General features: G+C 34.9%; 1 protein-coding gene across 1 annotated transcript in view; it reads left to right on the top strand.

Annotated features, from left to right (window-relative positions):
• LOC136826268 (nephrin-like) overlaps positions 1–16,079 on the top strand; it is a 166,254-nt gene that overhangs the window by 80,691 nt on the left and 69,484 nt on the right. Inside the window, 1 exon segment of the mRNA XM_067083400.1 lies at positions 10,627–10,768. Coding sequence (XP_066939501.1) covers positions 10,627–10,768 — 142 coding nt within the window.

Raw genomic sequence — 16,079 nt, 5'->3', positions numbered from 1 at the left:
CCGGGTCCTTAAACCCCTCGGGGGGAGCCAGAAGTCACATAAAAGTCGTACCATATCCTGCAGGCAACAGGATCGTGTACGCCCTAAAGCGCGAGGGTTAAGATGAAAGGAAACTCAGCCCACCCGCAAAACAAACAGAGACGTAGCTGCTTTCAGTCTAAGTACACATCCTCTTCCATCACGCAACAACTGATTACATAGTTAAGGGAGGGGAGAGAGACACACACACAGACACACGCAGACACGCTAATGCCGTTGTCTGATCTCATTTGTTTGCTCGCTTCGTGACGGCAGACACGTAACTAGTGGGTCGTTTTGCGTGGATGGTGGAGGCTACTCCATTATTTTTCATTCTGTCTTGTTTATTGTCCTAGGGGGCTGGGTAAATAAGCTCTTCTGCATTTCCTGTGAGGGAAAGCGCGTGCATTTTGTTTATCAAAAGGCTGTCTTACGATAACTGATCATTTAATTTATTTATATAATTCTGTCTTTTCTAAAGTTCTTGGAGTATAGGAAAATAATTTCTTCTGCATTTGCTGTGAGGGAAAGCGTTTAAATATTGTTGATCAAAACGATGTGTATGATAACTGAATATTTAGATTTTCTTTATTTAATTTTTTCTCTATGTAGATCAGAGAGTAAAATTATATGAAAATTATATATGAGTCCCCCTATAAATTTTAATTTTTCTAAAATTTCTGCATTTGTTGTGAGGAAGAGTTTAAATATTGTTGCTCAAAATGATGTGTTACGGTAAGTGAATATTTACATTTTTATTACATGATGTTACTCTCTGTAGGGCGAAGAGTAAAATTATATGAAAATTATATATGATACCCTCTAGAAAGTTTAATTTTTCTGAAATTTTTGCGCTTAGTGTGAGGGAACGCGTTTAAATTTTGTTGAATAAAAGGATGTCCTATTGTTAACTGAATATTTTAAAAGAAAATTTGCATATTTTTGCTCTTTGTAGAGCACAGTTGACGGAATGCACTACAAATTGTAATTTTTCAGAAATATCAACAATATTTTCGACCTTAGCACCAGGATCTGATGACTAGAAAGACAAAAACCTCTTAAAAATGACTTAAAGATTAGATCACTTAATATGATTTATGACTTGTAAAAAATGAATATACAGACATCCGTTCCTTTGTTATTGAAAAACATAATATTTAAGGCTATTAAAATTACAACGGATACCTATACGTAATAACAAAAGCAACCATTATTTTCTTTTGCGTATGCCAACTGAACTGATGACGCCTAGTTATTTAGATGTAAGAGAAATGCTTCAGTATTTTAGGACAAAGGCCATATACAGACGCACACACACACACATATATATACATATATATATAAGTTTTTGAATAAACTGTAAACCCTGTGTATATATATATATATATATGTGTGTGTCTATGTATGTATGTATATATGTGTGTGTGTGTGCAGACTCACTCCAATTAATACTGTGACCTGAACGTCTCATATGTTTGAGCACCACAGTGCTTTCAGCTCAGGGTCTTATTGCCTGTTTATGCTTGGATTATCTGTCCATTAAGGAGCGAGTGGCCTGTCACGCAAAAATAAACAAACCCCCCCCACCCTCCCATTTCGTTCCAACCTCCGGACTATGGTGGGGGTTTGAGATTTACAAATGAGGTTATACAAATGACGGAAATAAATACAAATAAATAAGAAAGAGTAGAAAACAAAATCGATGCACCTGAAATTCAGGGGACGACAAGAGAAAGAAAGGAATGAATTTGCTCCTCGCTTAAATATTTGGAGATCACAAGATTTCACAGCTGCTGTCAATTGGAATGGAATGGAATGGAATATAAAATCTAGGACAAAGGCCAAGCGCTGGGACCTATGATGAGGTCATTCAGCGCTGAAAGGGAAACAGAGTGAAAAAAAAAAGGTTTGAAAGGCGTAACAGCAGGAAAACCTCGTAGTTGCACTTTGAAATAGGAACGAAAAGGGTTGCAGCAAGGGGCCTGAAGAAGGCACGCTGCAGAGAACCTTAAGCAATGCCTACAGTGCACTGCGTGAGGTGCACTGATGGCACTATGCGCGCCCCCCCCCCCCCGGCTCCAAACCAATGGGGCTACGGTCAAATGGTTTTCTTTATATACTGAGAGGACTCTCGAAACAATTAAGTATTCATTAAATGTTGAACCAGGAATGCAATTTGTATAGTAAATATTACTGAGGCTAATTATTATTTAGACTAATGAATGACGGGAATGCTTTAACAGTTAGCTTGCACTTTAAAGAAAGTATATTATTATTATTATTATATTATTATTATTATTATTATTATTATTATTAAATATATATACCCACACATAACTGTGGATTGCTTTCTCCATTATTATTACTATTATTGTTATTATTATTATTATTATTATTATTATTATTATTATTATTATTATTATTATTATTATTATTATTATTACAAAGGACCACTCCTATAAGCCCTGTATAAAAACAATACATAAGTGCATATAAACTATACAAGAGAATTTATACAGAAAACCGAATACGATAAAAACATGAAAGTTACGAAGCGAGGCGCATGTGAGCTTACTCCTTAAAAAATAAACCAATAAATTGTACCCAATTTGAACCTCCGAAGTCCAGAAAATTCAACTGCAAGATAGAGGAGATCACCCCATCAGTTAATCACACCCGGGAGAAATCTTTTGAAAAACTCTCTGGCATTTGAGCCTCATGAAAGAAAATGTTATTCTATGAAACTAACTAAATCTAGTGTAGTCTAGTTCAGTCCCAGGACATCTGAATACAACTGATGAAAATAAAACGAAAAAGTATAATGCATTTACAATGAGGCCATCAAACAAAGGTGCTGGAGAAGACATATTGAAATCTGGCCTTAAAAAAAAAAAAAAAAAAGCGTTTTTATCCAATGATTTATGAAGTATTTCATCTCATACAGATCAAACCGGGGAATCATATTCAAAACATGGCAGAGAATTTATAAAGGTCTCTATAAATCTGGAAAGACTTTCAGCAGATCAACTATTAATAGTGCAGATCAAGAAGAGAAAGAATGGATTTGTTTCTCGAAAGCGAATATTTGCAATCAAGAATAACTCCTAGACTTTTAGAGAAAGTTCGTATGGCTGTAACGATCTGAGTGGGGGGAGATTAGGTGTCTGTATTTAATTCGCAATAATGATTTCCGATCGTCAGAACTAAAATTCATTTGCTGTCATTTGCTCATAGGAAGATGTTAAACACAAAACATGGACTTAGTTAACTTCAAAGTTCATTATCAATGAAATACCTTACGTAATATAATTAAATATTCAACATTTTGACGATACACTTAATAAAAGTGTATCATTATGTAATGACATTAACCAGAATAAAAGTTTTCAAAAAATAAGTTGATTCAATAAAGGATGAGTAGCACTAAGAAAAAATTAAATTTGTTATAAGATTTAATATTATCTATCAAATTCAAGCGACTGTTTACACATCACAATATTTTTAATGTAATAAAAGAATATTTATATTGTTCACTAACCTTGAAAGCATTTTAGCGCTTAGATTAACAAGAGACAATATCTACAGCTCAATAGTTCGATACCTGGAGAGAATTTAGCACTTAAATTAACAAGAAACAATTTAGATAACGCGATAGCCTCTTAACTTAAAAGCACTTTAGCACTTGAATTACCGAGAGACAATTTATATAGTTCGATATCTCGATACCATGAAAGCATTTTAACACCGGAGGTATAATACTTCAGATTCCGTATAAATGAAACTCACGTCTTCTTGCTACGACAGAGGTAAACTTTGTCTTCCCTCAGGGATAGTTATTGACAAAACCAAGAAGTGATTGCTTTAATTTAACAGTTATTTAAAGATTTACGTTTTGTGATTTATTTGTACAGAGACATTTAGAACTTCGTGTGATTTATATTCATGGAGACACTTTCTCAGGATATAACGCAACATGATAGTTAATGATGTTACCATCTTGTATCGTGTGTTATGAATAGAACACGCCCATTATGCTCTCAAAATAGTTTAGTCTTTATTAAGCCTGCTCTTGCATCTGAGTTCGCTTCAAGTGTGTGTGGGTGTGACTGTTTGTGTGTATGTATGTATGTATGTGTATGTGTGTCTAGTTTACTTATAACTTTCACTGTTTTCATAACTAAATGATATCACTGTCATTCGGTTTATGGTTTATTTTATAACATGAACTCTCTCTTATGAATATATATATATATATATATATATATATATATATATATATATATATATATATATATATATATATATATATATATTTACTACATATATACATATATAAACACACACACATATATATATATACTTCAACTATCACTCATTTCTATTTTGTTCAAAGTGTTTTCTGAGTGAAAACCTATAAAAATGATTTTGACAGACCATCTCCATGTAAAATTTCATTTCTCTATAAACATACTTAAGGACAGAAACATCACAAAGTAACTACACGAGTACAGGAACACTACTGTCGACAAATGAGTAACCCACTAAATACAAGGCTTAAATATCCACGGTTGAGTTTCTTGAAATGGTCTACTATTTCTGTGGTCTATCCCTCCAAGAGATCCGTAAGGACAAACTTGTTAATTAAGGACTCTCGAGTTCCCTTCAGGACAGTTTCAAGATCTCTCTCTCTCTCTCTCTCTCTCTCTCTCTCTCTCTCTCTCTCTCTCTCTCCCCACGTTCCCTTTCTACTTAACCTCCTCTTCCAACCCCCAAACCCCTAACCTCTTTCTCTGGAACCCCAAAGGGGTACATCCGGTGGTTCCAACTAGCAAAAGCGAACTTGAAACTCTCTTGTCTCTTTGGTGTAGGAGAAACAACATCGTCTAACTTATGAGAGATTCCCTGTTGTCTCTCATGATTTAAGAAGAGACTTAACAACTCTCTTGACTCTTTAGAGTAGCAGAAACAACATCGTCTAACTTATGAGAGATTCACTCAGATATTGTACTTCTAATTTCTCTCACGATTTAAGAAGTCTCATAAGTCTGAAATGGGTTATAGTTGGTGTGGGAGGGTAAAAATAAAACGTATGACCATCGGCTAATATCGCTGATTTTGCTTTAATTCAGCTGGCTGCATGCCAGCACGGGCTCTTGCTCGTAAAACAACCCGTAGTGTCGAGAAAGACATGTTTGTGAGTAAAACTCAGAAAAATTATATTGTTTTATCTCAATAATGTCATTTTCAATTTCTACTCGTGACAAGCAAAATATTTTTCCATTTTTCATGGATTGAGGAGTATGTAATATATCTCTCTAAAACCAGTGGTTCTTAACCTTTTTTCAGTGCCAGTATCCGTTGGTATCTCAGAAAATTTTCTCGTACCCCCCATCCAATCTCAATACAATACAAACATATGGTAAGTATACAGTACCATTACACTGGCTATCATGTCTCGTACCCCCAGGTTTAAGATTTCGCACCCCTTAGGGGTACAGGTACCCCAGGTTAAGAACCACTGCTCCAAAACTGATAAGGACTGCTTTTATATAGTTATAAATTCTGTTATTAAATAAAATATGAGTTAAGACACGTTCCCTTAACTACCATGGAACTGACATTGAAGCTATTTCCCAAATAGCGCCAGACATGTTTATATTTGTTCAGAAAATTATAAAAAGAATTACACGGGAAAACTTTTCCAAATTTACCAAAGTTAGAACGCTTCAGGTCGCTCGAATAACAGCAATTAGTGATTACGTCATCAGCACGCAGGTGAATTTGACAAATAGCTCCTCTCTCTCTCTCTCTCTCTCTCTCTCTCTCTCTCTCTCTCTCTCTCTCTCTCTCTCTCTCTCTCTCCACATAATGAGGGTTTCTGAAAGTGACAAGAACACATGTGTCTCTCATTCGCCATATCATTAATAGCTCTCTCTCTCTCTCTCTCTCTCTCTCTCTCTCTCTCTCTCTCTCTCTCTCTCACATCATCAAGGTTTCTGAAAGTGACAACAATACATGTGTTCTCTTTAAACATATTGTCTTTAAACTCTCTCTCTCTCTCTCTCTCTCTCTCTCTCTCTCTCTCTCTCTCTCTCTCTCGTTACCACCCTTGTTCTTGTAACGTTCATTTGCAAGACCTTTGTCTTATTTTGAGAAACGAATCTCCCATCCTCTGGCGAGTGCTAATTGTGTCTCAAATAAACCGATCAGTATTTTGCTGTAATCGAGAGTCAGCATGAATTCGGGTCATGTTATTCCTAGACCAGGGATTCTCTTGTTTGGAAATGATACGTTTGATTCTGTTCCCATTCAGACTCCAGTGTACGTTTGTCCTTTATTAACACTGGAGAAGGTTTTGGTACGTTAACTAGTTGAGGAAAATGATAAAATTGTTAATGTCAAGGTTTATGTTTTCCTATTTCGGTAACACTGTAGAAGGCTTTGGTGTGCTAACTAGTTGAGGAAAATGATTGTTAATGTCGAGGTTTATGTTTTCCAAATTCTGTAACGCTGGAGGTACGTTAACCAGTTGGGGAAAATGATAAAATTGTTAATATCAAGGTTTATGTTCTGATAATTTGGTTTTAGTTGCCATCAAGGGAATATGTTTAGATTTAAAATGAAATATTCACAACTACTTTTAATTATCTGTTGTGATGCATTTCATGCCTGTTAGTCTTTTCTGATAACACAAGCCAAAGATAATGTGAGGAACAAGAACACATCTAATTTTTCTAAATAACCTTTCTAAAATAGTTTCTGCAATCGAAATAATATTGCAGTTCTTTTTAAAAATATAAGATTGAGATGAAAAACAAGAAAAAGTTTTATTTTCTAAATAACCTTTCCCAAACGGTTTCTAAACTCGAAATGATATTGCAATTCTTTTTAAAATGTGTGTTTTAGAGAGTACCTCCCTGTACCAAGCCCCAAGGACCGTGGTTGCAGATTAATTTTTCACGAAGGCTGCCGGTAACCTTTTATTCTATTATTTATTTTTTTTTTACTTTTTCATATTCCGAGTCCTTGCCCAGAGCTACTCAACTCTTAAAGTACAGAGAAGGTCTCTGTAATGACATATATATATATATATATATATATATATATATATATATATATATATATATATATATATATATATATATATATATATATATATATATATAATATATGTATATATGTGTGTGTGTGTGTGTATTTGTGTTTAAATAACTTGACAATGACAATTTTACTCGTCATATTTCAAAATATGTCATTACAGGTATAAGAATTGACATTCGTAAAGGAATTGCAAAACTCTGCACAATCGCAAATGTAAACAATTGTAAATATAAATATCACTATATGACAGCGTACATAAAGAGATATTGTAAACCCAAATAGTGAATAAAATCAATAAAGTCTTGTCCACGCTTTCGTAATATCGAAATATTATCCTGTCCAATGATTTGAAAGCATTTTTCTCCCAGATTTCCACACCATACCAAGTCCCTCCCCCCTGGGGGTCTATAACTCCCTCTCCCCCTAACTTCTATAACCCCCTTTCCCCCCTGGAGGTCTATAACCCCTCTCCCATGTGGGTCTATAACCTCCTCTCCCCCTAGGGTTCTATAACCTCCTCTCTCCCTGGGAGTCTATAACCCCCGCCCCCTCTGGGGGTCTATAATCCTCTCTCACCGTGGGGGTTTATAACTCCCATCTCCCTGGAAGTCTATAACCTCCTCTCCCTCTGGGGGTCTATAACCTCCTCTCTCCCTAGGAGTCTATAACTCCCTCTCCTCTGGGGTCTATAACCCCTTTGCCCTGGGGTCTATAACCACCTCTCCCAATGGGGGTCTAAAAACACCTCCTATTCGCTCTCCCCTCCCCCCGGGGATTTAAAACACCCTCTTCCTCTGGGAGTCTATAACCCCCCCTCTCCCTTGGTGGTCTATTACCTCCCCCCTGGGGATCTATAACTCCCTCTCTCCCTGGTAGTCTATTACCCCATCTCCCTCTGGGGTTCTATAACCTCCTCCCCCTTGGGGTCTATAACTCCCTCTCTCCCTGGGAGTCTATAGCCCCCTGTCCTCCTGGGGGTCTATAACCCTCTCTCTCAATGGGGGTTTATAACTCCCTCTCTCTGGGGTCTATAACCCCCTCTCCCCTGGGGGTCTCTAACCTCCTCTCCCCCTGGGAATTTAGAACCCTCTCTTCCCCTGGGGTCTATAAAACCCTCTCCCCCTGTGGGTCTATAACCCTCTCTCCCCCTGGGGATTTAGAACCCTCTCTTCCTCTGGGGGTCAATAACCACCTCTCCCCCTGGGGTCTATAACCCTCTCTTTCCCTGGGGATTTAGAATCCTCTCTTCCCCTGGAGGTCTATAAAAACCCTCCCCCTGGGGGTCCATAACCCCTTTCCCCTGGGGGCGGGGTCTATAAACACCTCCTCTTCCCTCCCTCCTCCTACCGGGGTGGGGGGGGGCCCTTGCCCACAGACGGATGTTTTCAATGCTTCTCTCGAATATTTCCCCGGGATCGTTTGCAAACATAACCCGGGCGAAATGATACTAGTCTTTTCTTTACGGCGGCCTCATTTCCGATAATGAGAGGGAGGGAGATATGGAGAGTGGGGGGGAGGGGAGGGAGTGTAGGGTCTTCCTTCGCTCGGATTTTCACTATTCTCATATACCTCGCCGAATGAGGCGATAATCAAATGCTTTCATACAGAGGAGGGTAGGGAGTGAGAGAGGGGAGGGAGAAGGTAGGGGAGGGACGGAGGGGGAGAGAGAGAGGGGAAGAGGAAGGAGGGGTAGGAGGAGAAGGGGGGTCGTGATAATGTCAGTTTTCATGGCGCTCCAGATAGTTTTTTTTTAACATTTCGAGTTTTAAGTGCTTTTTTTCCACGCACTCACACAAGCCTAGTCTCTCTCTCTCTCTCTCTCTCTCTCTCAAACGTACACAAACTCTTTTCGAAGTTTCAGATTTGGACGAGAGCGTACATTGATATTAATATTGTAAGCCTTATAGGCTGAATTAAATATTTCCTAACAGGTCTGGTTTTAATTCTTGAATCTTTTATTGTTGTTTGGTAAAAGTACCTATTCCTTCCCACCTTACGATAACACATTATATTTTTACCCTTTTATTCCGTATTAAATTAGGAGGCAGTGTGATTGGGGGTCGTAATTTTAATGTTGGACCTACTAGAAAAGTATTTTGCATTAATGGAATATATTTCTGATGCTCTTATGATAAAAAAAATATTGGAAATCAAAAAGAATCATTTTTGTATTAGCCTGTAAATGAGAAAATTGGATTCAAATGATAAATTAGCAAATCAAAAAGTAATGGAAGCGTAGGCATGTGTGAACCATTTTTTAGTATTTATGTTAATGAATTATTATTTTTTTTTTTGTGGTGGACTGGGTAAAGGATTCTTTCCAGACTGAGCAACTAGAAGGCTGTTTTTGCACCACAGGTTGTTTTGCTCTGTTCTAAAATATAACTGATTTCTATATATATATATATATATATATATATATATATATATATATATATATATATATATATATATATATGTATATATATATATATATATATATATATATATATATATATATATATATATAAAAATTTTGTATATCTGGATAACAGGAAATTGCTGAAGAATTATAAGCATGACATTAATTATAACTGTGAATCTTGTGTGCATTTTACAGCATCATATATATATATATATATATATATATATATATATATATATATATATATATATATATATATATATATATATATATATATATAATATATATATATATATATATATATATATATATATATATATATATATATATATATATATATATATATATATATATATATATATATATATATATATATATATAAATATGAAGCTATCAAAATGCACACAAGATTCACAGTCATAATTAATATCATGCTTATAATTCTTCAGCAATTTCCTTGTTATCCAGATATACAAAATTTAAAATAAATAAACACTATCTAAGATTGAATAAAAAATACGTTCAAAATAATTGCTGAAAAAACTCCCATTCAAGAAACTAAATTTCCTCGTAATGCCGTCACGAACAATCTAGAATGAATGAATCAAATCCAAGATAAAATTAAACAAGTAAAAAATGCGCCGAAGTTTCTTCGGCGTAATCGAGTTTTCTGTATAATCAATGCCACCGACAATAGATCTATCTTTCAATGGTCTCGGTATAATGCTGTATGAGCCGCGGCCCACGAAACTTTAACCACGGCCCGGTGGTAGCCTGGCATATATCGTCGCCAGACTCACGATTATGGCTAACTTTAACCTTAAATAAAATTAAACTACTGAGGCTAGAGGGCTGCAATTTGGAACGTTTGATGATTGGAGGGTGGATGATCAACATACCAATTTGCAGTCCTCTAGCCCCAGCAGTTTTTAACATCCGAGGGCGGAAAGAAAAAGTATGGACGGACAGACAAAGCCGGCACAATAGTTTTCTTTTACAGGAAACTAAAACATGTCTACAGCAGTCTCTGAAAACTTTTACCCCTCAAAAAAAAAAGAGAAGTAAACAAATCATCGACTCACAAATCTTCTTCTTCTTTTCAGATATCGAACCAGACACTTCGTTAGTGGAAGTAGTAGAGGGCTTCAACGCATCGCTGCCTTGTGCAATCCACTCCCCTCCTCAGTACGATGTTCCTGTCCTCACCCTTTGGTACATAGAGGACCAAGAGACCCCTGTTTATAGGTAAGAGAGAGAGAGAGAGAGAGAGAGAGAGAGAGAGAGAGAGAGAGAGAGAGAGAGAGAGAGAGAGAGAGAGAGAGAGAGAGAGAGAGAATTTTGCTTGTTTTATGGATGAGCAAATAACTTTTGGGAAAAATTTCAGTATTATAGGTAAGTAAGGGAGAAAATAACTTAGAGAGAGAGAGAGAGAGAGAGAGAGAGAGAGAGAGAGAGAGAGAGAGAGAGAGAGAGAGAGAGAGAATTTTGCTTGTTTTATGGATGAGCAAATGATTTCTGGGAAAAATTTCAGCATATAGGTAAGGGAGAAAATGACAGAGAGAGAGAGAGAGAGAGAGAGAGAGAGAGAGAGAGAGAGAGAGAGAGAGAGAATTTTGAGAGGATGAGCAAATGATTTCATTTTAAGGATGAGCCACATTGTTTTTATGGATGAGCAAATGATTTCTGACTTGAAATTTTCACGTGAAAAAATTTCAACAATCATAGGTATGAATGGTTGCTAGGCCTCAGAGGAGAAAATGAAACACGAAGAGAGAGAGAGAGAGAGAAGAGAGAAAGAGAGAGAGAGAGAGAGAAAGAGAGATGAGAGAGATAGAGAGAAGAAATTAGAGAGAGAGAACAAATGCATTTTGCTTGTTTTTATGGATGAGCAAATGATTTCTGGGAAAATATTTCAGCATATAGGTAAGGAAAATGAGAAAATGAGAGAGAGAGAGAGAGAGAGAGAGAGAGAGAGAGAGAGAGAGAGAGATAGAGAGATATATATGCTTGTTTAAACAATCAGATTACAACAACCTTTAATAAATTCACTTTGGGAAATATTTCAGTTTATAGGGTTCGACTTAGGAGAAAAACTAAAAATAACTTGTAGAGAGAGAAAATATAGAGAGAGAGTGAGAGAGAAAGAGAGAGAGAGAGAGAATCACGAGATGAGATTTGCAAAATGGCTTAGAAGATGGCAGAGAGAGATAGAGAGAGAAAACAGAGAGAGAGAGGGTTGATGGGAGATGTTAACCCCTCTCTTGTGGCCGACTGGTTACGGATGAGCCATTCATCAATAGTGCTGGTTCCACGAAAACGTTCAGCAACATCGCATCTGCGTGATGTCACCTTATATGAAATATAACTTTCATAATAATAATAATAATAATAATAATAATCTAACCTGATTGTAATTTTCACGGTGATATATAATCAGTATATGTATATATATATATATATATATATATATATATATATGGATATGTATATATATATATATATTGATGGGAGATGGTATGTGTGTGTGTGTGTGTCACGTATAACTGAATCACGAAGATATGAAACGTGATAAATGCAAAGAGCAATAATTCGGAGGAAAAGTGAAACACGAGGTAGAGTGGTTGCTAGGCGTTTGTAGCTTCGACTGTATATGTCCTTTACTAAATAGTCAGATTGATAAAAACTATAAAAATAAGTTTACAAGAAAGCTCATATAACTGATAGATGGGGATTATAAAGGAACACATGTACATTGTCATTATATATTACACTAATTTGGTTCGAATTACGGTGGACCTACCAAAACAATGTAAATATTTGAGAGGCTTAAAAAAATATATATATATTATATATATATATATATGTATATATATATATATATATATATATATATATATATATATATATATATATATATATATATATATATATATATACTTTTAGTCTTTACTCAGGACTAAAAGACGGAAATGAAGGTTTAACTCTCTAGTAAGCTATGATTATCCTTTGAACTCACATTGTTTCAAGTTCACAAGTCTTTACCGAGAGTATTGCGAAAGGAAATCTTTCTCCGTCTGTTGGCCATTATTAAAAGGTATATATAAAATATTGTGTGGGAATATCGCATGCTATTAATCTGGGATATTTTCAGTACCTTCAAGTATATTGCTTTCGATAAATATAGTAGAGTTTTTACAATACCAAGTGGTTAAAGAAAAAAAATATGAGCTGTAAAATATAAAGTACCGTACACTTGAATTAGCATTTATATTTTAATATGTGCAACGCACACACACACGTATATATATTTATATATATACACACACATGCACATACTTATTATAATATATATATGTGTGTGTATGTGTTGCACATATTCAAAAATAAATGTTAAGTGTACATCATATCTTACAAACAATAAATTTTTTCTTTAGTGTTCTGGTATTGTTAAAACACTATGTATGTATGTATATATATATATATATATATATATATATATATATATATATATATACAGTATATATATATATATATATATATATATATATATATATATATATATATATATATATATATATATATATATATACAGTATATATATATATATATATATATATATATATATATATATATATATATATATATATATGTATGTGTGTGTAATTGTAATATTACAATGCCCTCTTAACTTCTCGAGAAGTTAAGACAGCATTACAATTACATATGTATCTGTAAAAGTGATCAATAGATTCTACATATATATATATATATATATATATATATATATATATATATATATATATATATATATATATATATATTGTATATAAAGGGTTACTGAACATTTAATGATATCTGTCACGAAATCACTGAGGAATTTCCTGACAATAACAACAGTGATTTTTTTAAACTGCAGCATTTACAGAAAAACAGAAATAAATTTATTTGGAACAAATAAGATCTTGAAATACGGTAAGATTACGAGCTTGCTCATAAAATATTATGGAAGGCACAGCAGGAAAACCAAGTGACATCTGTCAGTCAATCGAAACTTGCGTGACGGTTTTCTTCATATTACACTCATTGCTCATCGGCGTTCGCTCCGAAATTTGAATCGAGTGGCATGTCGCGAGTGGTGAAATCATTTAATGTTCTAATTTTCACTTGCGGAAGAGAAATCTACGACATTTCTTGAAACTCGTTCCGGTTACTAAATTCAGGGAAGTGCAATGATAATCACTGTTTTTGCTGAGACGGTGAATCGGTGTTCCGCACTGCCTACTTGATTTAAACAAGAAGAAAAAGAAGAAGTCAAAGAAGAAGATATAAGAATAAAAAAGAAAACCTGTTATGACATCCTCTTGGAGGACAGATGTCAAGGTTCATGCAAGTCAGAAGGATGGACGAAGAAGAAGAAGAACGAGAACAAGAACAAGAAGAATAAGAAGAACAAGAAGAAGAACAAGAAGAACAAGAAGAAGAAAAACAAGAATACGAAAAATAAGAAGAATAAGGAAAATAAGAAGAACTATTATGAAATTCTCTTGGAGGACAGCTGTCAAGGCTCATGCAAGTCAGAAGAAGAAGGAAAATAAGGAAAAAATAAAGAAGAATTATTATGACATTCTCATGAAGGACAGTTTTGAAGACTCATGCAAATCAGGATGGACAGAGAAGAAAAAGAAGAAAAAGAAGAAGAAGAAGAATGCGGAAAATAAGAAGACTAATGAAAATAAGAAGTATTATATATGACATTCTCACGAAGGACAGCCGTCAATGCTCATGCAAGTCAGTAGTTGGACCAAAGTACCAAAGTTTGGCGACTGAGAGAGAGAGAGAGAGAGAGAGAGAGAGAGAGAGAGAGAGAGAGGGAAACGGTCGTCAAACGGTGAGATCCAAAGGAATACTGATCCCCTCAGAGTAAACTCGCGGGGCAGTGCCCTTACTGTTGATAAGAGGAGTCCAAAAGAGAGATTTAAGCTTTCCCCTTTGACGTAAAAAGTTAACTTGGACTGCAAGGGCTCGGTGGAAAGAGAGTGAGAAAGAGAGAGGAGAGAGAGAGAGAGAGAGAGGTGTTAGATCTTTTGCCAAGAAGATACAGGCGTTTGGAGTAAGATAAGTCTATGGTGAGGGGTGTGTGTTTGTATGTATGTATGTATGTATGTATGTATGTATGTATGTATGTATGTATGTATGTATGTATGTATACATACACACATATATATATATATATGTATATATATACATTCATATATATATGAATGTGTATATATATAATATAAATATATATATATATATATATATATATATATATATATATATATATATATATATTATTATATAAGATGACTATAACCACTTTTGTACATGATTCATTTACACACATTACCACAGGTGAAAAATAAGAGACGGGGTGTAGGTCGTGACCGGTTTCGACTTTATTTTCAAGCCATTGACGAAGGACTGATACAGAGTATCAGAAGTCACAAATATATATACTACAGGAACAGTACTGACGGACATACACAACCGTTAGAGACTACATATCCACCCGCAAGCCGGTGTCAAGGTAGGAGTGGCCTTCAAAACTCATTTGGCTAAAAATCTCAATATACTCTTAGGGGACAATACTGATAAACATACCGACCATAGGCGACAACAGATCCACACCTGACAGGTATCAGGGAGGCGGAGTTTGTATGGCCATGGAAATGGAAAATGATGGGTGCTTACCTTTTCTGGATGTCCTCATACGAAGAAATAGTAATGGGTTTAAATATAGTGTGTATAGAAAAACCACTAATATTTCTTCCTATGTGCATTTCTATTCTGGACAAAGCAGTAAGGTTAAAAAATCAGTGTTTTCATCTATGTTTTTACGAGCATTACGTATATGCAGCCCTGAATATATCGATGAGGAAAAAGATAAAATTAGGAATGCAGGCAAGAGAATGAAATATCCTGACAGTGTATTAAACAGTGCCATTTCAAGCGGCAAAAAAGACTATGTATCAAAACCAAAAAGAACCTTATAACACAAAAAATTTGCTTGTACTGCCTTATAACAATAATATGAAAGATATCCCCATCTTCTTAAGAATTTTGGTGCTAATGTCGCATTTAAGAACAATAAAACAATGAAACATGTACTTATCAAGAAATCCCCTGACAGTACTAAAGGGTGTACGATATAAAATTCCTTGTAAGTCTTGTGACAACTTTTATATTGGCCAAACGGGTAAAGCACTGGAAAAGAGAATATAACAGCATAAGCAATGTTTGAGATATGCACAAAGGAACAGTGGTATTTTTGTATATGTTAGTGAGAACAATCATGCTATCAATTGGGAATGGGCAAAAAGGATTGTATATTCTAATAACACACCGGAAAGGAATATCATTGAATCTAGCTTTATAAAAGAAAATTACAGCCATAATATGAATATCAGTCAAGGGATGTATAAACTTGATCCTTTAATATTAAAAGAAATTTGTAAATTGTTTAAATTTTAAGGTAGGCCATAGAGATATATGAAAATAGGATTATCATATTTGT

This window comes from Macrobrachium rosenbergii, chromosome 40 (genome assembly GCF_040412425.1).
Source record: "Macrobrachium rosenbergii isolate ZJJX-2024 chromosome 40, ASM4041242v1, whole genome shotgun sequence".
Lineage (NCBI taxonomy): Eukaryota > Metazoa > Arthropoda > Malacostraca > Decapoda > Palaemonidae > Macrobrachium > Macrobrachium rosenbergii.
Note: the sequence above shows the minus strand (reverse complement) of the source record. Positions and strands in the feature narration are given on the sequence as shown.